Source organism: Poecilia reticulata, linkage group LG4 (genome assembly GCF_000633615.1).
Source record: "Poecilia reticulata strain Guanapo linkage group LG4, Guppy_female_1.0+MT, whole genome shotgun sequence".
NCBI lineage: Eukaryota > Metazoa > Chordata > Actinopteri > Cyprinodontiformes > Poeciliidae > Poecilia > Poecilia reticulata.
The window spans coordinates 7,548,576-7,572,940 of NC_024334.1; the positions used below are offsets into that span (position 1 = coordinate 7,548,576).

General features: G+C 38.3%; 1 protein-coding gene across 1 annotated transcript in view; it reads left to right on the top strand.

The window, feature by feature from the left end:
• The window catches only part of LOC103463449 (nuclear receptor subfamily 5 group A member 2-like), a 23,646-nt gene extending 986 nt beyond the window's left edge, over positions 1–22,660 (top strand). Inside the window, exon 2 of the mRNA XM_008406803.2 lies at positions 20,725–22,660. Coding sequence (XP_008405025.1) covers positions 20,725–20,972 — 248 coding nt within the window. The 3' untranslated portion in view covers positions 20,973–22,660. The remainder of the gene's footprint in view (positions 1–20,724) is intronic.
• The last annotated feature ends 1,705 nt before the right edge of the window (positions 22,661–24,365 follow it).

The following is a 24,365-nucleotide window of genomic DNA, read 5'->3' on the forward strand; positions in this document are numbered from 1 at the left end:
GAGCAGAGGGAGGAGTGTAAACTTTGGAATTCCGGAAAGGAAAACGAGGAAGTTGGAGAGGGGAAAGGTTGAAGGGAGGTGTGAGAAGGAAAGAGACAGGAGAAAATGGAATAGGAAAAGAGAGGATACTGGGAATTGATATAAGGATCCATGTGCAATGTATTCTGTATTCTAGGACAGGTGGGAGAGAGTTAAGGTTAGAAGGACGACCAGAACATGAGATTTGGAGGAGGTTAAGTACCTTATTGAGTTAAGGGACAAAGAGGAGGGTAAATATGTTGGGATGTTCATGTGTGGGTATATGTGCACCTGTAGATATAAATCCTTATGGCAAAGCTGCTGACTCCTCTGACAGGTGAGGTCAGGCATAACTATGAAAACGTTTTCATTGCAAACCATAGCAAAAACAAAACAAAAAACAATGTACTAATAAGCAGATACACATACGAATCAGCCAGAATTAATGCATCTGTTAGCTGAATTTGTATAGAAAGGCGAAGCAGTAGGGAAMCCTGCAGAGGGATTTCAGTGTATGTATGTCTGTGTGTGAGCATGTTTGTTTTGTTACTTTTTTTTTTTTTTTTGTAGGGATGGGTGTTTGCTCGGGCACAGGGTCTAAATAATTTGGCAGAGGAATCATCAATAATGAAAGGCCCACCTGAGGGATGTGTATTGCCCCCGGCAGTGCCTGTTCTCAGGCCTCCCGCAAAAGAAGACTGATATAAGCAACGTAGAGCCAGCTGAGGGGATCAGCGTAATAAGGGGAGGAGTCCTTAGTGGGATGGAGGAAAGGATACAGTGTGAGCAGAGTAAACCATGGGAGATTAACGTTTATGTAAATARTATAATTTACAGCGGATGTAACATTTACATATATTCTTCTGTGAGAGGACTGGCTTTCTGAAAGACTAACGTGAAAGATCAGACGTTTCGACTTGACTGCCACTCTAATATCAATCTAATAAACTAATAAGTAAATGATTGCAAATACAGATTTTTTAAAATTATTATTCTCGAAGAAAATTTTGATTTTGGATTTTAAACTTTTCCAAAATGTGAGAAAACGTTTTTCTGCCCAACTACCCTCCTCACCTTTATAATTGAATATTGTTTTACAATTAAAAAAAAAACTTATCAATAATTCTGAATAAGGAGAAAAGTTTGAGCTTGAACTAATCTTTYCAACTAGAATCAAACTACATTTTCAAGCTGGAAATCAGAAGATCTGATATCTGAATTCAACTGTAGTGGACTATGTTGTATAATATAGTATATGTGCATAGATGTTGAGTATGTGACATCACAATGAAAGTACACAGATATTTAGTGAAAAACACAAAMGTTTACAAATGCATAACTTAAAGGCTGTCTACAAATGATTGATAGGTGGTTTTGTAAAATAATTTAATGGAGTTGTGGGCATATAATATTGAATGCTATAGTTGATCATTTCCCCTGTGAATCTTGGAAGTACAGTGATTTATTCTGTATTTTTCTGCCTTCCCTCGTGCCTTTTTTACTTTCCATTTCGTTTCTGCCGTTTGTCTTCCGCCTTGATTTTTCTCACTGGCTGTCTCCTCTATCGACAGCCTCCCCTCCCCCCCTTACTTTCTGTGTGTGAACAATCAGTCACTTTCCCACTAGCAGAGGAGCTTTTAGTTAAGCAAGATGTCGATATAGACAAAGATATAGATGTCAGCCCACCTGAGGGGAGACACTTGTCATGATCTGTGCGTGTTTGTTTTCAGAGTTAGACTTATTCTATCTCTCGTTGTTCTCTTTCACTCCTTCAACGTCTTGASTGAAGGTTCTTAACCTCTGTCAAGGAGGAAATGATCACTGTGATCATTGATCTCCTAAGTGTTTATAGTCGAGAGAGCGATGACTGCACTGTATGTCTTGGACAATGAGAAACAAACACTTTAGAGTTTGCGGTCTGCCCAGGTCAGAGTTCAGTGAAGGATCACCGCAACTCCTTCAGTGTCAGGACGCTGTTAATGGGTCTTTGATTTCCTTTAAAGTTCTCAAAGGCCTTACACAGAGACTGACAACACGCCGGATGATGAAACATYACGAGGTGAAGAAGAGGTCACGAGCTCGAATTCAGATTAAGGAGAGTGGATTAAAGATGACTGCTTTTCCGCTTTGAAGAAAACTTTTTTGCTGCTTCGAATGTTGGAGGAAAAATAGCAGTTATCGGTCATCCTTTACCAAGACAAAACTACACAAATGTGTGTCTGGTGAATTTTCATYAAGCAGATGTTGTGACAGAGGTCAGAGCATGTTCAGCCAGCGACCATTTAACCCAGCTTAGTGGGTCAGACCCCGTCACATGTAATTGATTCAGACAGGTGCTACCAGGCCTCGTCAGCCAAGAGCAGAGCCAGAAGACCTGCCAGAGCCGAACGGGGTGGTAAACTGTCCCGGTGGAGAGAGCACTACTGGGAATAAATAGACTTAAAATTGTTCTTTATCAGGAATAATAAATGTGAGAACAGAGTGAACATTTTCAGTGGTCTTTGATTTTTTTTTTTTTTGTATTTATGTTGTAGGTTTGATGAAATTGTGACTGAGCATTACCTTGAGGTTATTTAAATAGAGAAATTTAGGGTCCAATCTACAGGCACATAGAATTGCCTAAATTTCTATAATAATTTATAAATGAAGAATCATTTATAAATGATTCTAAATGATTTTGGTTCTTTTCAAACCAAAATTAATTAGTCAATTTCAGTCAAATCAATTTTTCTTAATTTTATTAACATTTGAAGTCACAAACATACAAAAAAAAGTATATTTAATGATAACCAAAAACTGAACAATTTTACACTTAAGATGAAGTTATGATTAAGATGCCATCGAACTTCATAACTTAATGAGCTCTCTAGTCATGCCATTCAGTCAGAAAGGTTTGTTGGAGGAAATTGCTTCAATTTCAGACACRTTTGACACAATATCAATTCTCAATTTCTAACCTTTTACATTAAAACCAAAAGCAAAATATCAGGGTGTGGTGGTTGTTTTAATCAGTATCATCAGGATTGAAACCCCATTCATAAAAAAACAACAATGATTTAAGAGTGAACCTCCACTTAGCTTCCTGCCAAGTGATTAGTTGGTCTCTGAGGTTAGTGACGCTCACCCATCAATCCCCTTCCTCCTGACCTCMATCCTTCTACATTCATCCAACCCTTTGCATTGTCTCTTGTCTCATTGTTCTGCCCTTTCTGTCCAAATCCATCTTTTTACACTATTATCRATCAAGGGTCTATCACAAGATCCACATCCATTGCTTCTCATTCATTTTAACCTTCAGTTCATCTTTTTTCTGCTTTTGAACCAACCAACCCCTTCACCCATCTCAGCCTTTAAAAGCCTCCAATAGTAATCAGGAGTACTTGAATTAAAATTAGATTTCAGATGAAACAAACCTGTGTCTCAAACAGGTTTAGGGTGTTTTAATCTGTCCATCCTCAGTTTTTGCATGAGTTTTATATTAAAATCAGCTCAGAACATATCCAACCTCACATTATGACACGTTTCTCATTTGCATAATTAGGGGTCTTTTGGTATTGCAAGGTCAGACACAAATCTGCTGACAACAAAAACACAACAGATGAATTAACCTTGATGAAAACACACACTTTTTCTCCTTCCTTTTTTTATAATTGCTGATTCCCCACACAATGAGAAAGAGAGAAACACAAAGCATGTAATTCCCAGGCAGGTACAGCCTAATTAAAGCAAGAACTGAGGCTCTTCACAATCAATGTCCTGATCCTTGGCTGGCACTTCCATACACACAAATAGAGATGAACACAGGATTTTACACATACAGCACAAATTAGTCTTGCAAATATTTATTTCCAGAAAACAACTGAATCATTTACGATGTAGCTGAGGATTGATCAGCATCATGAGGGAGTGGTTTTTCAATACTTGTTCGTTTTTAAACTAAATTAGGAGCCAAATGATGTGGAATTCAAGCTGCATTTAAATAAGTTTTAACCCTTTACAGCTTAATAAGAATGTGGGAGCATAAAATAAATTGTTTTTTGTTTTGTTTTTTCCCCTCTGTGGCCAAACCTTCTGCTGGAATGGCCACCTTGGTCCTTATCAATTCGTTAATGAAATATTGTGAAGTGTAAGAGGCTTTATAATTTTTTTTTCCTCTTCCCTCAGAGGTAAAAAAAATAGGAATCAGTAAGCCATATGCTTACTCTAAAAAACAACTGTAATGACATAAACAACAGAGTTTAACCTTCAGTGTAAGTAAACGCACTGGCTGCAAAACAAATACACAAATTAATGGTAACAAAACACTACCAAAAAAGAGAAAATAAAAAAATCATAAATTTTSAAGGCTGCTTTAAAGATTTACATTTGATTGTTTATTGTATTTACAGTGAGTGCTTTATGTTGCAGGAATAAATAATGTGTCTATCCACAACTGATATTCCATCTAGGATCCGTAATGGGGCTGCCTGTAAAAAAAAAAAAAAAAAAAAAAAAAGAACTTTGCTTTCAGTATGAGGGAACATGTGGAAATGTCATGTAAGAACTTGTGTATCCCTGGACAATTGGGATTTGTACAAACCCCAAATGTTCAGTAAAACAACCTTCATGCGTCCTTTACTTCCTGAGGTAATTTAGTAAGATGTTGCCTTTTACACTACATAAATGTATTTGCCTAATTCTTTTCATTAGCTAAACAAAAACTTAAACAGTATTATGAATTTCATATCTTCTCTCTCCAAGTTGTGTTTAGGCTCTAAATTAATGGACCAGTAGGTTTCTTAACTGCCACAGAAATATGTAATATCATGCAAACGAAAGCAACAGCACAAGGAGCTAACAGAATGGCCTCCCAGTTCAAAAGCAATGAGAGCAAAGTCTCCAGCTTTGTTGGGACCTCATAAGATGCAAAATTATCCAGCAAATTTAGAAGTTATTTGAAACTTCTCATCTCCTTTGAAAGCCAGTGGAAATTTAGAWTTAGATTTATTTGTTTCATCCTTCTACTTGTAGTTTTTCTTKCTCTGCAATATGTAGAAATGTGCTCATTACCTTTCTGAATGACACTWTATGCATTTTATTTTCATGMATTTTATGTTTCTTTTTAATGGCCAACCGTTTCTGCCAGAAATGGTGGAATTCAGTCAAATTGTTACCTTTATGTCATATCAACATGTCTGTCTGCTTTGACCCAGCAACTGTTCAGTGTTGAAATAAAATTAGCGATGAGGGAAATSCATTCTAGCTGCTTATTAGATTATGTTCAGAGTCAGTCAACACATAAAAGTCTTTCTCACACCATCTGTTTACTCTAGACATAATTTCASATGTAGGAAACTAACAATTAAAATAAACAAATAAGTAAAAATCTATAAAAGCTGGTAAAACCACATCCTATTGCAGTCAAATCAAGTTAAACGGACGTGAGTGTGCTAACTTTTCTTCCATTTTTTTTTTTTCATCTGATTCGAAGAGGGAAGTAGCCTGCCCTAAAGAAAGTAATCTAATTCACTGGTCTTTGTCTGCCAAATTTACCTTAAAAAAAAAAGCTAACATTCTGAGCAGTAATCTTTATGTGCATCCTGCCACTTTGTAGGGAATTCTATGTAATGAGGCTTTCTAAAAAGCTTTCAGACTTTATCAAGCTATAAAAGCTTTGGGTCTCCAACTTGCCAATACTAYGTGGCGATACTGCAGGCTGTCATTAAGCAGCAGTTGCTGTGAGTTATGGTGCTGGAAGGCATTTTGGGGATCACGGCTTCACACCTTTTACTGTCCCTCTTACAACCATTTTTTCTAATGGATGTCAACATTTACCAGATTCTCAACATGCTTTGCTTCTTTTTCTCTCTTCTCAGATCTTATCACTCTGCAACAGGGATTTATATGGCCATTATGTTGATAATTCACCCTTTTGGTAAAATGTCCAAGGTGGTGAATACTTTTACTGTACTAGTAAGTGAACCTCTGAACRATAATGTATTTATACCCCCAAGAAATGAGAAAGCTATGGATTACCAGTTAAATGTTCAAACTCGCTTTGTTAAATTTRATGTAGTAAAATATCAATTAAATTGTCTTAATTGTAAAGAACTTAGGTGCAGTGGGCATTTTTAAAATGTATTTTTAATGTGCTTTTTTCACCTCTGAATAAAATATTTACTTTTTCCAGAGTTTTTTTCTACTTTAATTTTTAAAAATGACTATTTATTAACTTTTTACACATCTTTAATCAGCGATCTCAGTATTTGGAGTAAACATTGCATAATATTGGGCATCAGATATCAGAATTTAATTTTACATTTTTGAATTGAAGTGTTCCAAATCCATGAATTATTCGAAAAGGTCACCGCCCTCTTAAAGATTTTCTGTTATATTTTACCATTACACACCTATGTTCACAAAGTTCTTAACACAAAGAGCAACATCTCCAAGAAAGTTCTTAGAACTGTCCTGTTTTCAAAGAATTTCCCTTTTAAGGTGAGTTTTTATCTTGAAAGAACAAGGCTAAAAAAAGTTCAGCTCATTAACAGATCTCCCAGGGTGAAAAGCATTTAGTACAGAGAAGGACTTTTAAGATGTTTTGTAGCTTATTTAACTGACTACACAAAATCATACAAAAATTGTGTGGTTTACATTTCCTCCATGTGCAGCAACAGAAAGAGCAACCAGAATGCTACTTGGAATAAAAAATAAAAAAACGTGGTCATATATTTCTTCCAGACTTAAATGTTGATTGGTAGACTGTTTAAAGTGTTTAACTTAATAAAAAAAAAAAAAAGATTACACCTCATGAAAATAATATGGCATAGCCTGCATTTGGGTCATCTCCACCTCTGTACTGAGGTTGGTGTTTCTGTTATCTTGCTTATGGCTTCCTGACAACTTTAGAGCTGTCTGAAAGTATTCCCATACTGTCCTTGAAATAAGCTTCTTCATAATGCAGTGACATTCACAAATGGCTCATTTCAAGCCAAGTTACTTCTAAAGCTGATGGGTGCATTTATATCAAAGCAGCTAATAAGATGACTCAGAAGATTTGGTTTTTTCCTCAGAAAAGATTTATAACAGAAAAAGAAATATGCATTTCCGACATCTGATAACCCCTTTCACTTTGCAACACGGTCTCACATTTGTAAAAGAAAGAAAGGGGGCTTTGCTACACCAGGGAACATATGCATAAGTGTATGTTTCATAATGTACTAGGTCAGAAAGAAGAAATTAAAAGTAAAGGAGAAAAAACAAATAAATTCAGTATTGCAATCACATCAATCCCGGTAACCAGTGACTTAATGATGCCTTGACCACTGCATGATAGCAGGAGAATTTCATCCACTTTGACTAAACGCTCTGATAAAGCAATACAGGACAAATCCCCTAAACTCCTGGCCCACTTTTATCAATGCTGCCATTAACTCTACCACTAGCGAGTACAAGTATACAAATGCTCTTGTAAAAGTTTTTTTTTTATGCTGTTAACTCCTTCCTTTGCCTTCCTCCTCGGCTCCACTCCAATACTCCCAAGTCAAGTGATTTAAAGCGCTACGGCTGTGGAGAAACTGTTACCCTCCGTCCCACCCTCCTCCTCTCTACACATTCTCGCTCTCCCTTGGTCTTATTACAGGCTGTCAGTTTATTATAAAACATTAGGAAAGCAGAGGGACACTTGCAGTTACTGTCCTATCGATTGGTGAGGATAGATTCTGTGATTTAGAGTCAGCCTCTGCTCACGACCTCCACATTCTCAGCCTCCTATTAAGGCACCTGCGCTTTGCTTGGGCTATTGATGTCTCAACATTAACAGTTACAAGCTGCTACAGAAAATCAATGTTCAACTTTTATTACCAGCTGCATAACATGGAGGACCTCCCACTGCTTGGTACTTAGCAGTCTGTCTGGTACATCAGGTGTTTTCTGTGGTAACATCCATCATATCCATAGCATATGAGGACCTTTCAGGGGCCAGTKRAGGGTCTCAGAGCTTAAGGGTATATTATAGGAAGGTATAGGATGGCAAACAAATTAACGCATCCTTGAATCCATGTCTCTGAACGGAGATGTGAAGTTGAGAATGTGTTCGTTGTGGAGAATTTGAATTTTTTAAATCAAATCTAAAAAAAAGGTTTGGACATTTTTAGCTAAAAAAACTATCAATCTTCTGAGCCACAACAACTAGCCAGACATTTGTCTATCACAGCCATCAACCTGGATTTGAGTGCTGTAACTGTTACCCAGGAAGGGTGGATCTAGAGGGGCTCAGGCCTGTAAAACATTTATGAGTGGCTACTGTGCAGCAGTATGGCAACCCTTCTGGGACAAACAGCTGCTGGTTCTGTGCTCTCCGTCCCAATCAATGGAACTCAAGTTCATCACACACAYTTTTCAGCCGAACGGCGGCAACTGATTTCTCCACCTCTCCCTCCTCTGATCGTTGGACTGCCCACCTTTGGGGCCTCAATGCACTTGCTTTTTCACGTGACGCTGTGTGTAGGGGTGGATGGGGGCGAAAGGAGTAAGGACTGATGGGCGTTTGTGTTTTGTTTGTTTTTTTTTTGTTTTTTTTTTCTTTCTGGTTTTGTGTTTGTGCACGAAGTGGGTATGTTCCCAGTGGGCAGAGCTTGAGGTTATCATTATGTACAGGTACATCCGCTGCAATGCTAATGCTGCTGCATTCTCAGTGGCCACAGCACGGGTCCCAGCACTGTGCTCGCAGCGCTGCAACTCCTCTCCAATTAATGACTGAGGGAGTCTGTTTGCAATAGGGAGGACAGGCTTGGGCGTTCTGGAGCCCTGAGGAAAACAGGCTCACATTAGTCAACAAAAACAGGATTGGAGAACAAATTGTGCATAAATCAGAGCCCTGTTAAAAAGTGTGTAGTTGGACGGGGTTTCTCATGAGTATCATTTTTGTAATAACAATCATGTTGTCCATTCCTAATCAATTTAACTGTCAGCAATGCAAACATATTTTTTTATGACACCTGTTGTTTTGTTAACTTTGTAAGCAGCTAAAAGAGCCCAGAACAWAGTTGACTTTTTTTTAAGCCTCCTGTGGTTACAAAGGAGGGTTTCCGTCAAGGTCAGAAAGCGAGGAAGTGGGGTCAGTGGGGTCAGTGCACAAAGTAAAATATCCATGGGTTCGAAATGACCCCATTTCTTAAGATCGCGTTAAAATCCCCAATCTCAAAAAGTTCATAGAGGTTAATGCCAGTGCTTTTTTACGAACATTTCAACTGTTGTCATATTTGTACTGGGTGGTTATTTAAACAAAAGCCAGTGATTATTTACACTGAAAATGGAGGCAGGAAGTTGTTCACCACCAATAACCTTATTTTGTACATGTAACATGCAAAGAGTTTTAGGTCAGAGAAATTACAGTAATGTAGTGTACAAAGCAACAATTTTACAGCTGTTTCATTGAATGTTATTTTGTTGATTTTTATACTCCCTTCTCTTTCAGGCTACTCTGATCAAAAAGACTTTGTATATTTTTTAATGATAATAATAATAATAATAATAATAATAATAATAATAATAATAATAATAATGTGTACATGGGTTTGTAAAACTACAATCACATTCATTGCCATACTATTTTTTAAAATGAGAATGGTTGTAGAGGTTATACTTAAGTCTGTGCCTCTTGTAGACAAGCAATTAGCTTCATCGTCTGCAACTAACAGATGTGGATTTATACTAAAAGAAAACACTAAGAGATTGTGTACTGCAGATATTGACTCTTTATATAACCTCCAAACAGAAACTTTCTTCAAACATTCATAAAGTTCTCGTTAAAATATCACAGGCCTTTCATTTGCTTATGCAAACATTTCTGTAGTTGTAAGAGCTTCATCCTCCCAGTCAGTCTTCCTATAGAAGCTACGCTATAATTCCTGAAGCTGTCATTTTATCTTTATGAAAATACACTTATGGCTGCTGTTACTCACAATGTATCATTGTTTTATGTAAATGCAAAATATAAAATACTTGTAGAGTTATAATGACTGAGCACAAATAAATTGATGACTGTATAAAAAGAGAACTGATTTTGACATTAGGTGTTTGAGCTGTTTCTTAAGAAAAGCGCTGAGTGGACTGTAGAAGTAAAAATAATCCTTCACATTCACCTACAGTTCTAATATTACAAATGGAGCTCTGTGGCATGACAGAACTGCCTGGCATGCGAATTGTCAGTCATTGTGTCCCTGTGTGATTATGTATAGAGCAAAGGCATGTGCTCAAACTATGGCAAGCTATCCGGTGGTCAGGTGGCTGCTATAAGATTAAACAACCTTTGCTCTTTGAGCTTCTGTGTGCATGAATGTGTGGGTGTGTGTGTGTGCTTTTAGACAATGTGGTTACAAGATACTTCTGGCAGAGCAAAAAACAGTAGAGCTTTGAGGCAACGAGTGTGCATGCATGTGTGTGTGTGCGTGTGTGTGTGTGCGTAACCAGAGACAGTGATTAAATGTTTTGAAGCACAGATGATCCAACAGTTGCTGTCTCTTGTTCCTGCTCTCTTTCTCTCCACACCCACCTGTGAGTCTGCTTCCCCTCTGTGTTTCCACAGCTCTTTTTTTCTCGTCTCTTTCTTGTCTTGGATTATATTATAACCACACAAGTTACACAGAAAATCTTCAGCGTCTTCCCATGATAAATTCATTTATTTATAAGGGAAAAACAAACGAAGGGGTTAAATAAAACATTCCAACATCATTCTTACACAAACTCGCCGAGCAAACACAGATATGTCAACGTTATGCTGTGGGACATAAAAGTATATTGCTGGCTAATCCCAGACATTCGTCATGTCAACTCGTGCTGTGTTAGAAACAGATTTAGAACATTGTGTTGTTCTCTGGTGCCACCTGGCACGGATGCTGAAATGCTGCTGCCGGCAACTCTCTCCGGAACTATAAATTCACACAGCGCTGAGTGTTTCTGGTATAGCACATCAGCAGCAAACTCAGCAGACTTTTAATAGAGTCCTCAGTGTCATTACAGTCTTCCGAAATTATAAAAATCACAGACTTATAAAATAATTAATTTGCTTACTTCATGTTTTGTCAATTGTCAGTTAAAAGCCACAATGTTACGGATGCATGTAAAGATGTATGCAAGAAAATGGTCTCAGTTGTGTTTTAAAATTCTATTGATTAAACTATAATTTTGTCATCACAAAATTTTGGACACTACAATGTACATCACCATTTTGTATTGTGTAGTTGAACAAAATAAAATACATTATCTCCTACTGCTCCTTACTGTGAAAAACAATTCCCCACAGAGTGATGTTGCTATCACCTTTCTTCATTAAGGATAGTCTGTTCCACACCTTTTTGGATGTTGGCCACACATTTCATTTCTGGGCTTATCTGAACAGAGCACCTGTATCCAGCATGTGTGCTTTGTCCCATGTAGCTTGTGAGAAGTTGCAATCAATCAATCAAATTTTATTTGTATAGCACATTTCAGCAGCAAGGCATTTCAAAGTGCTTTACATGATAACACACACAAAAACACAGTCGCATGAATCAACAATCAAAACATTACATTAAGTCAAATGCCATCGTTAAACTCGTAATTGATTACATTTCAAATACAACTCTAAACAGGTTTTTAGTCGAGATTACATTCCACTTCTTCTGACTTGCTTTCAACTGACGGGTTTCATTGTGGAGTTTGAATTTCCTAAAGCTCCTAAAGTCAAATTGGTAAAATGCCTAGACCAACATAATTTTATTAGTTTATCCTAATAAAGTTTATCCTTAAAATTCGTCTTTTTTCCCCCAGTTTCCTGAGTTCCACTTTTTAAAATCTTGATGTTAGAAACCGTACTTAAGCTCTGAATATGTCCTTCTGAGAAGCCAACTTTTTAAAAAAAGAATGTGCAAGCGAGTCTTTATATTAATTACATTGCTATGTAATATCTGAATTTAAAAAATGGCACAGTGTGGTTAACATGTAACACAATCTGTCTCTAGTCAGCACACTGCCTGATGACATCCTTCATTAATTCTGAAAGGAGAGAAAAGGTGTACAGATGTAAAATGAGAGAAAGTGAAGTACTGAGAGACAGAGTGGTGGAGGAGGAGGGGGAGCACCTATGCTATGGATTAACTGTCCTTCATGCTGAAAATATACATCCCCGGGCGCTTGGCGCTGAATTATTAATTCAAATTTGTCAAAGAAAGAATGAGAGAAATCTATTGACTGGGACACAGGCTCTTTAATGGTCTCATTAAAGGGGAGGCTTCCCACACCATGCACCTTCTGCACTGTTGAAGGAGTTTTCGGGGGCAGTGGAGGTTTTGAAGGTGGAGGGAGGCAGCTGGGGGGGCACTTGACCCCCCAATGATTTTCTGTCACTTTATCATAAACAAGAAAGGCTGACATGCCCCAACCCCCTCGCAACGCGCTCCCCGGCACTCGTCTCCTCACACACCCCAAGCACCGCTATACAAACCCTGGGTGTAATTAGCCGACGGCTGCAAAAGTGCATCGAATGTAAAAGAGGTTCACATGCAAGGACTGAATCTGACAGATGGAGTCAGCAATAACACTCACATTTTAAAATGCCTGCTTGAACTGTTACTGACAGGTACAAATGAATTACAAGGTAAAGTCACTGTGAGCCTGAAGAGTCATCTCGTAGGCAGCGCTATTGATTTCTATTAATTCAACAGTTTTTTTTTGTTTTTTTTTCTATAGTACAAAGATTATTTCCACAAATTCCAGCATAGATAGCAAGATCTAATCCTGACTGTAGTTCATTAGATCTGGACCCGTCAGTCAAGTGATGGTGCCATCAGCTGCACTCGGAGCCGTGTCGGTGGGTGGAATTTGGGCGGAGGCGGCTCTGTCCGGACAGCATTACTGAGGTGGAAGGAGCAGAGACCTGTGGGTGCATCATTCCATCCGAGGCCAGCTCATTTGAGAGGATTTTGTTTTCACCTCCGAGGGGGGCTAAATCAGGGGGCAATAAGAAGCGGAGGTGGGGAGAACTGGAGGGACCACAGAGGGCTAAGCAGTGAGTTCATTGCTGATTCAAGTCTCTTAGTAACCCTCTGGCAAATGGATTTTCATAACGCTGAGACAATGAGTTTTTTTGTTTTTGTTTTTTTTGTTTCTTCCAAGCCTGTCTGAAGCATGTCAAAAATGCATGCACAGATTATTTGGATCTTTTTTTTTTTTTTTTTTTTTTTACACGGTGATTTTAACTTACTGATTCATGGCCATTTCAAATAAAATAACTTATTTATGGTTGCACCGCTAGCACAGAACAAWTCCTACCATCTCATAAAAGAGTAATAATCAAAAGATAGTAGTACATGTAATTTCATGTCAAAAAGACTTAACCATCCCTTTAATATTTATCCACGCTGATAGCAGTCTCCCTATCTGTGTCCATCTGTTGAAGCTCTCTAACTAATTCAGGGTGTAAATTTACTCCCCCGTTCACTTCAAAATAAATCCCTACCACCTCCCAGTCAGCATAGGCAATGAGAGAGGCTTGGATCCTTTCTGCTCCGAGCACCTTTCCTCTTGTTTATTTTATCAGACCTAAGGCACATTTCTCTGCTTCTTAATGTCTCTCGCCGGCTGCTGCCCTCCACCCCCCCATCCACAACCACCACCACCGATACCAGTCTGTCAAGCCAGCGACCCATCCTTGGGCGACAGAACTCACCCAGCCGCTACCTGTTTAGCTTAACAACAATAGCTATGTTGTCGGTGAAAGGTTTTAAATCTGACTTAATATATCCCCAACTGGACAGTCCCTGCATAATTCTCTTTCATTGCCGGATGACTTTTGGCCCCTTGAGAGGCTTAAAGAGAGGGTTTGATGGGTTGGTGGGCAAATTGAGCCCTAATGCTTTATTCTGACATGCCGACAACAACCAGTCCCCTTAAATGGCCTGTTTTCAAGAGCTGGGACCCACTTGTAATTATGCACTGGTAGAATCTTGGATATTTGGCCTCTAGACATTAGGTACTATGTTAGCTTGAGGGCATGTTGCTACAATATGTAGCTGTGCACCAGTGAAATAACATTCAATGTTTAAGATAAAAAAGGGACTCCTCAGGTATTAACATGGCGTTATTTAAACTATTTAAAACGTTTAGGGGACTCAAGAATGCATTCTAACATCATTCCGCAAATATAGATGAACATAATCATTGTCAAGTTTCAACACAGTAGATGGGGAGTTTCATTGTTAACCCCTGACCTCCCCTCTAAGGTATCGGTGGTCTCAAGGCAGCAATACACAGTCAGTGGGTAGGTTTTATTTAACCTAACATACATTTTGTGGGAGGAACTGATTAGTACCCATACGTGTAATGGGATAACTCCATGTATTAAGTCCATGGCCTTAATTGTCTTTATTTTTGATCTGTTTGATATTATATTTGACTACAACTAGATGCATTTTTTTCCCCCTATAAGTAAAAACTGTGTGGAAAAATAATATTGAAGTATTGTGTGACACAACCAACCCCCAACCTGTGCACCAGCATGCTGCAGACAGCAGGCACATTCTTTTGAACTCATACGTCTCTTTTTTGCATCACTTAATATGAAAACCATGCTCCGAGTTATCCTGTAAATCTTCAGTGTTTCAAAGAGATTTACCCAATAATGTATAGATGCATTGGACCCAATTTTTCCACCAATTATGTTTTTCACTTACCACTAATTTGTAGGTGGGTTTTTTTTTAATGAATTCCCCTGATGGGCCTCACAGAAAAGAAGTGGGACTGAGATCTCGAGGGAGCAGGCGAACCTGTTTTCTGTTTAGTACAGATAGATGGGAACAGTAGTACTCTAGTAGGAAGCAGAACCTCCTTTAAAAGACAAAGAAAATTCAAACTTGCAGACGAGATGTGGACAGTTTAGCATCAATGCACGTCGAAGTGTGTGCTTTATGTGCTGCATAAATTTGCTGCTAAGATGCAGAAGTTTAAAAATCACTGTTTGTTTTTCTAACACAAAACAGACCTTAAGACAATAAAACGCAACACTGATATAAGCTGGTTATGTGGTATTGTTGAACATGTGGCCATTGCTCCTTGACCTACTGGCTTTTATTTGTACTTAACGCACCTGTTGCCCTTTTCCTTTCTTTTTTAACATGCATAGACATTTTATTTCAACACACATGCTGCAATACATTTGACCTATGTGGTGTGAAGCAACTAGTTAGTCACCCCTGGATGTTTTTTTTTCAGTGTCAAAGGTCACTAAGTTCTCTGTCAACACCACCTTTGCTGATTGGAGCCTCGATGACATTAATAATAATGAGCCAAGTTGTTGTGGGCTCTGTTGACTCGATAACAGCCCAGTAGGGTGCAATAAAGACATTCTAGCTGGGACACAAGTTCAACTGCTAACTCTTTGAAGCACTGCCGCTGCAGTAAAAGGTGATTCAGCTTTGATAGTCTCATATAAACGCTGTTTAGAGCTCTCCCATTGGGAGAACGGAGAACCTAATGCAGGAAGTAACCTGTTCGTTTTCCACTCACATTTAATTGGCCAGCTTTACTGACAGCACCTCATTTAACAAGGGTTTTATGACTCAGGACTTTTATGTGTTATTTCGTGAGCCGACAGAAAATGCATGCCATGAAGTTTGAAAGTCAGAGCGTGCACTGGCAGCATGTGGCTGTGACGGCTTATTGATTTGGGCAATAAAAGCATAACGTGGGAAACTGCAGAGTTACTTTGCCACATATTGATTGTTAACCATACAAGACAAAATTTTGTAAAAAAAAAAAAAAAAAGGGCAAGACTGGTAATAGTGAGAGTTTATTGAGAACACAGCAGGACAGAAAAAAAAGTGAATTAAAGTATTGTCAAAGGTTAAATGTATTTTTATCATTTCAGTATCCCCAGAATTTGTAAATTCCCATGATAAAAAATATATACTAGAAATATGCACAATCAAGAAAAAATATAGTTTTGTTTCTGATATATGCCCGAACTAGATTTTTTTGGCTCAGAAGTTGACCCGATAAACATGTTGTAAGTGACTGACATGTTTTTTTTTACTTCCTTAGCCATTTACAGCATATAAACATTGCTCTGTATCTTTTGGCTTGCAAAACGATGTGAACTTTGACACCAGTTTATGAGTTTTTACACACCAGATCACTGACTCTGTGAGGCAGGTTGGTAATCGGAGTGGAAAAGTCGTCTTGCACCGAGTGTCTGCACGATATGCTTCACATTTGTTTGCGTGTTTTGCATGTGTGTGTGTCCCTGGAGCAGATTGATTGTAAGGGTTTTGTAAGTGTGTGAGAGAACATGCAGAGCCATACATGTACAGCACAGAGCAGATTGAGTCTAATTAAAAAGCACAGCAGAGATTTAAGAGGTTCTGTGAAAGAGTGTGTGGTATGTATGCACGCATGCGTGTATGCGTGTGTGTGTGTGCAGTGGCTTCGGCATGATCGGCCATCAAATGAAAACAATGTATTCCATGGGTCCTCGGGGTTTCCATTTGAGTATTCGGACACGGCACTCAGACGAACTGTGGCTGTTTTATGTAAAAAAAAAAAAAAAAAAGTTGATAATTAGTCCCTCAGTGACTGAATGATGAGATGGAGAGGAAAAGGAGGGGGAAAAGAGGCACTGAAGGCAGAGAAGAGAGTGCTTAGCGCATTTAATAGTCCATCCTGGCACTGTCTGGGAAAGATTGATAAGGTTTTTTTCTTTGCTTGTTTGTTGTCATTTTTTTATATTTGCTTTTGTTTATAATTTCTGACTTCATCAGCAAAAATACCTGTGAGTTTTTATTTATTTTGGAACTGAGAAAATTATTTGAAATGTTCTTCTGCAATTGGTAACATCATTTTAGTATTGTTTGTGTCCGTTTTTTATGCAAGCACCGATTCATTAGTTTTCAAAAGAGTCTCTGGAAACAATTAGCAATAAAAATAAAAACTAAAACATTCAGTAATTGTTTTTTGCTGTGCTTCCACCTCAGCAATCACAAGTGAGTGCAAAAAATGTTTTCAAAATTTGCTTATAATGTAAATATATGTTTAAACATTTTGACTGAATTTTTTATCTTATTTAACAAATTTTATTTCTGCTGTGGCATGAGCCAATATGGTATTTTTACTTATGAAAACCTTGGGAAAAAAAAAATGTTTTCTTGATATTTAGGCAAATTTTCTTTTTTTAAAGAGCAAAGCAAAAAATATTATTGGTGCTAATAATAATAATAATAATAATAATAATAATAATAATAATAATAATAAAATAATATAAAACACTTCTAATAATTTCTAATTAATCTAACTTTTCCTTGTATCTCATTAGGAACTGTAGGCACAATCTGACAAAAAATTGTTTTGGCTTAGAAATAATACAATTTTAAGTATTTCATTTAAGTGACCAATTCGTGCCTTTTCCCATTCTTAAAATTTTCTTTTGAAAATTTGAAATCTCAATACACCAACAGATATTATAGTTTGTGGAAAAAAATGCACAACTCAGTCAGCTTGAGCTCTGCTTCAAATGGTCTGAAGAAGTTGGAACAGAAAAAGCTCTCATGCAAACGTGATAAAAACTTCAACTTCAAATATGATAGGATTAAAACAGACAGACATTAAAAAAATAACAATAATAACGAAGGACATAATTAAATGGAACACAATTCAAATGATTCACATTTTTCAAGTTAACTCAGTTCTATAACATCTCAGAAACTTTTCCATCCGTGTTTTTCCCACATAATAACAACAACCTTTCCCTCCACCCTCTCGCTTTGACCTGCGTAGGACGTTTGTGATTGAACGCTTAGAGCGCCCTGTGCTRGGTTCGCTTATGTAAGGCTATGTTACCACTTCTCTGAGGTGTTGGTGGTGTGAGAGCTGATTCAGGATCCTGATAGGAGGTCAGACAGCTGAGTGGCAGCAGGAAAAAGCACATGTCATGTATGTTTGGACGCTCCTTTGTCACAGACCCTCTAACCCCCCTCCGTTCCTGCCCCCCTCTTAGCCTTATTTAGCCCCCTGTCATGTCACCCAGAGGTCAGAGCAAGCTGAAGCTCACACACACGCAAGTCACACAACAGCAGACAGACACACACATRCATACAGATTGTAATAGCATGGTAGACTGCATCATAGATGGAAGTGCCTTGAAGGACCTGCTTCTCATTCTCTAGACCTCATTAGTTGCTGATTTATCTCCCCCTCCTTCCTCCTAATGCTCTTGGTGGGTGGAGATGATGTGTGTGCATGTGTGTGTGTATAGGGGTAGGATGTGTGTGTGTGAGACGGAGAGCGGATTTGTTTGTTGGAGGTGGGTACCGYGTGGAACAAAAAGTAATAATATATGTATMCCCACAGATTATTGTGTCAATTTAATAAAAATAAATAAATACAATGTTTTAAAGCTCGGCTCACTTAGTGTGTGATTTGATGCAGAAGTGCAAAGTGTCACTTCACAGTAGCCCACTGTGATCATACAAATTAATAAAAAATCAGACACACACGTACAGCTCTCAGAACCGTTTAAATATTCTGCAGTCCTGCGCTTCATAATCATGACAAGCACACAAAGCGCTCAGGTTTGCCATTATCCATTTAGCAAATTTTTGTCTTGTCTTGCAATAATCTCCTCAATCCCCCAGTGAGCTTATTATTGTTAGGAAAAAAAGTGCTTATGGCTGCGCAGAAAGGTGGGGATTAAAAAAAGACACACAATGTATTTTGCACAAGCAATTAATGGTAAAAGTAGACTTTCTAACAAAGTGAATTCCAGCATGACGTTAACGTTCCCCATACTGATCTTCTAAAAACTTTAATCTACTTCTTCATAATAATCTRACAGCTTTCCGCCTCTTTRAGATGGCGAAAAGATGTTTATGTTTAWGAAGCAAATGTGGCCTGACTACACCTCTCTGCCCTATATAATTTATTGTCCCTGGGGAAGTCATCTCTCAGAAGAACATTCTTGCTTTCACCTGATTCCTTCTGCATTGTCTTCCCAAGAGGCTCTTCAGAGGAAAACAGAAAAGAGAAGGAAGGGGGTTTCATAATGCAACATATGAGCCACAATAAAGGAGTCAGATTTTCATGTTGTCTAACCCTTATGTGTCAGTAATGATGGCAGCTTTATCTTTATGCCCCTCAACATTAAGGACAGTGTTRCACAAACCACTTCACCCCTTCACCTTATGTTTTTGTGGGCTAGCGTGATCGAATTGATTCTGTGAAATACGGGGAGCGACTTTTTTTTGGGGGGGGCGTGGGGGGGGGTGCACACTTGGACAGAAAGAAGCTTGCTTGCAAATTTACTTACAAATCTCAATATGTTTTCAATAAAGATGTTTTAATTGTACAATAACCTTGAGTATCATCTATAATTTTATTAAAAAATAGCATTATAGTTTGATGCATGCCATTATGTTTTTTCATCAATTCAGCCTTTTTTTTAAAACCACTTTTGTCTTGAAACAGCCATTGCCTCCACATCAGATCAATCTCTCTGGACTCCTTTGATCGGCTCCTTCACTAGGTTGGGATGGGGGTTTTGGTTTCATCCTGCAGGCCACTCTTGATGGTGTGAGGGAGGGGTTTGAGTTTGAGGCCTCTGGGGCTTTCCAGGGGAGGTGGTTCTGTCGCCACGGGTCCCCAGGCTTTGGCTTTTTTGGGAGGTGACTTTCAGGTGGCTACATGCAAAGCTTTTAGGGGATCTATTCTGCTTCTGGGTGGGTCTGGGGGAAGCTTGAATTTCTGGAGGCATATCACCATTAGGCTGGGGCCTGGCTGAGCCTAGAGGGCTGGGGTCCTGTCGGATACGTTGCCAGGGCTTTGGGACGGTTAATGTGTGATGACTGTGCCCTGGTCCCATTGGGCTTCCATACGTTGTTGGGGYCTATTGAAGTGGCCTTTCTCATCTCATTGCAGGTCCACTCTTTCAAAGACAGCATTCTACAGACAGGGGACAAGGGGTCTCTAATGTCTTAAGTGCTGTGGGATTTGACCAAATGTTCGAGTGGTATAGTTTTTTTGTCTAGGGTGGGGTTGGGTGGGTAGGTTTGGCTTGGTGGTACTGCTACTGTTGAGCTTGGGGTGGATGTGCMAGGGCCTCTCTCCCTTGGTGGATTTGGYGAACCAGGGTGCCTATTGAGGTCAGCGGGGGATTTGGCTCTCTGAGAGGACGTTACATCACACATGCAGGTGTTTGGGGTGCAGATGTGTCTCTGGGCTGTGATGAAGTTTCTTCATCTCAATTCCAAATTTTACTCTACAACTAGACACTCTCATCTATAACATTCTCATGACACACATATACTTAGGGCCTTAGACGTGGGCGTCTATTTACTGGCATCCAGAGGGCGATCTTTCAATCAGCCTCACTTCTGGAACCACTTTCAAATGTTAAGTTGTATGTAGACATTGAAAGTTCTGGGTGGATGAAGGGGACCATCTYCTGGGTCTGTGGGCTGGTTGCCCCCTGGGATATCAGTAACTGGCTGTGGGGAGTATAGAGTGTGTATGAGGAGTGTGAGGGAGTGTATTGCATCCATTTTTGTGTGTCTTTATGCTGTCTTTGTATTTCTATTATTAAGAGCATAGCAAATTAAAGATTAGTTTTTACGAAAAATTCAGAGTAAAAACAATAATGRTTGTTTCAAAGATGTSAGAATACTTTTTGCACTGTGTTAATATCTTTCTTCCTTCTTCCTGCAGACGTGAAGAACTTAGAGAACTTCCACCTGGTGGAAAGCGTTCAGGAGCAGGTCAACGCAGCACTGCTGGACTATGTGATGTGCAACTATCCTCAGCAGACTGACAAGTTTGGCCAACTGCTCCTTCGACTGCCRGAGATCCGAGCCATCAGCCTGCAAGCCGAGGAGTATCTTTATTATAAACACCTGAACGGCGACGTGCCCTGCAACAACCTACTCATTGAAATGCTGCACGCAAAAAGAGCTTAACAACCGGACAGTCCTGATTCATTCGGAAACTTGCAAGGACGTTTGTAAAAACTCATCGACTCATGTTCTTTTTTTTTTTTTTTTCTTTTTTCCAAACCCAAACCTCCAGCTTGTCTGCGAAGATAATAAATTCGGGAAACTTAAAGTGTCAGAAACTCTTATTTATACTGAGCTCATTATGAACTTGAACACTCGGAGACTCACGGTGTGCGTAAAACAAACAGCATTTAGATTGCTTTATTGTAAAAATTCAAATAAAGATAAAAAAAGACTGCAAGAAGACTGTTCTCGTCAACTGAACTGCAGAAAAAATAAACAATTTTGAAGGGCAACAAAAAAAAAAAACCACTTGAAACAAACTCCACGTTTGACACTATATGATGATTTCTGCTCAAGCAGGACCATAAGACTTTAGGGTTACAAGTTAAAAGCCTTCTGGAAATAACAAAAGGTGGATTTGTGCTGAGAAAAGGAAGCCGAATAACACTGCCCTTCTTTCAGACAGCTCTGTAGCAACAGCTCGACGTTCCTCCTGCGTGTTCTCCCACTGAAACTGGGCTTCAGCTGTCGTCGGTTCTGTAAAGTCAAACTGACATGCAGCCAGCCAGGCAAGTGACTCTATTTTCTGATCTCCCATATGACGCCTGCAGCAGCAGTTTGACCCAACAAACAAGGTAAAATAAATGGTTGGAAGATAGGATCGGTCATTGATGAACAAAAAAACTAAAGGGTGAAATGTTTCTGTCTTTTTCCAGACATTTGCCACTTATGGTCGCCTTGTTGACCCCTCATCTTGGTCATCGTTCTAAGAATAATATTTTGCTATTTACCTAAAAAAGAACAGTGTTAGATAAGCCCTCTTAATAAAGTCACCATAAAGAATTACGTGCATACCCCCATTTTTTTCTGCAGTTAACACCCTTTCTTTTTAATATTTTACCAAACTTGGAACAAAACAAGTCATGATTCCACAGATGGAGACGGAACAAACCTGCCTTCCTCCAAAAAAGACCAAAGCCCACCGTAGAAGAGGGAAGGAAATGACTAAAACCTTAATAATCAGTGTTACAATACGGAAAAGAAAAAAAAATTGTGATGTCACAGTTATGTGAGTCTTGCCTTATTTCATTACCATGCTAGCTAACCGTGCAGATGTGAATGAAAATATGTACAAATATATAAATATATATATAAAGTATTAATGTTGTAAAAAAAAATAAAAAAGACTAATTCAACAGGTGTTTACATTCATGTTGTCATATGGGAGAGAACTGTGATGAAGCTTAATTTGAAAAGTAATGATTTCCAAATGAAAAATGAAATCATCAAAATGAAGAAAAGGGTTTCTCTGGTGTGTTTTCTTTGGTTTATGTACAGTGTTTACTCTTTTTTTATTTCTTTTTTCAGTACTTAAATTATGTCGTGAGACACTAAAATCAAAGAGGAATCACACACTTCAATTTTTTATCAGCAATGCTGTCTAAGGATTGTGCTTCCCTCTCCACATTTTATTTGTAAATCCCGTTTTTGCTTCTTTTTTTTTGTTGTTTCCCGTTCTTTAAATTTTTTGATGTACAGTATGTCACTGGTTACTCTTACTATTGAAGATAATTTATTGCGTCGCTGGGTCTCCATCTTTGTGTTACATGACGTGAGGTGTCCACGCCAAAATAAATTTGTTTATTGTAGCATGCTCTCTGTTTTGTTTCCATGAGTGGTTTTCAAATACAGAAAAAAAAACTTTAATTTTCCTTATCTTTTTAAATGTCTATGCAGGTGTGCACATTGAAGAGTATTTTAGGGGTGTAATATATTTGTGTCACATAAGTTTTACTCACTAAATATGAACCTGAATCTTTGTTCTGTCTGGTTTGCTGTTATATACCAAAGACTTCTCATTTACCCTTTTATATACTTTAATGACACAATTGACACACACCTGTGAAAATAAGTACCGGACACATCAGTATACTTTGGTGAGCGCTGGTATATAATTCAGATGATTGTAACAAAACAAATATTTCACACTGTAAATAAACTAAGCCATTTAGTTCCAAAATGTATTTACCGTACCGTAAGTTAAACTGAAAATAAAATAAGCTTTTGGCTAACTTACTAAAAAATGTTTAGCGCACAGCAGAAACATCTCTTGGTAGTAACAACTTCAGACATCCTGTTTATGGAGAAACTAGTCACATGTTACTCAGGTGTGATTCTGACCTGCTCTACAGAATCCGTCTTCAGGAAGGCAAATTTAAGGCACACTATTTAGCTGAGCCTTCCTGGTAACTGTCTTTTCTGTGACTTCATACAGATTTTCTATGGTGGTGTCTTTGGGATGATTTTCTTGATGGAAAACCTGCTCTCACTTCATATTTAGTGTCTTAATAAGAATGTGCCACTGCTTTCTCCATTCAGGCTTCCTTCATTGCATGAAGTCTGCCAGTCACGTATGCAGAGAGACGGCAACGCATCACGATGTTTCCTCCAAACCTCACAGTTGGCATTTTGGGGGTCATTGTGAAGAACCGTTTTGCCTCCAAACAGAATGGTGTAACATGCAAAAAGTTGTATTTTGATCTCGTCTGATTTTGATATAGTTATCTTGTACATTGGCTTCATTCATTTAAACAGGTTTCCACATGCATTTTCTTCATCTGTGGAGTCTTGCACAGTGAGTGGGCATGGAGGCCATTGGAGCAGAGTGCATTACGTTTTATATTAATGGAGAATCTTATCTGCTAACTCCAGGTCTTTTTGAAGCTCCCTTCATAATTATTGGATAATTCTGCTGACAAAGTTTTTCCACTCCTCTGTCAGAAAGGGCCACTTGGCAGCAACAATGATGTTCTGTCATTTCTGTATTTCGGCTCCAAAAATTAATTAATTAAAAGCCTATTTCACAGACATGGTCAAAAATGCTATAGACAGCATGATGTATGCATAATAAATCACAGTACATAAAAAATTTAATATATAAAGAACAAGTTAAAAAGGCATTAAAGAAAAATACAAGAACATGAAAAAGATCATAAAAAAATACAAAAGATGGTAAAAAATCTTAGGTATATGTCAAACTAAATAGGTGGGCATTTAACAGATTTTTTAGTCTTCAATGAAATTAATTTCATAAGCTTAGAAAAACATCTTAAGCTCATATATCAATGTGATTCAATACAATAAGGTTGCRAAGGTACTTTAACTCATTATATTAACTGAGTCATTACTTGCTCTGGTCTGGAGCATGATGGCTTYCTAAATACCGACAGATTTCAATAATCATTTTCGCTTTCTGTCTTCAGACGCTTTTTGCATGTACTCAGTGCATATCCCCAGCTTCCTTCCAAATTATCAATAAATAATACATTTATTATGGTGCCCCTGTTTTAACTG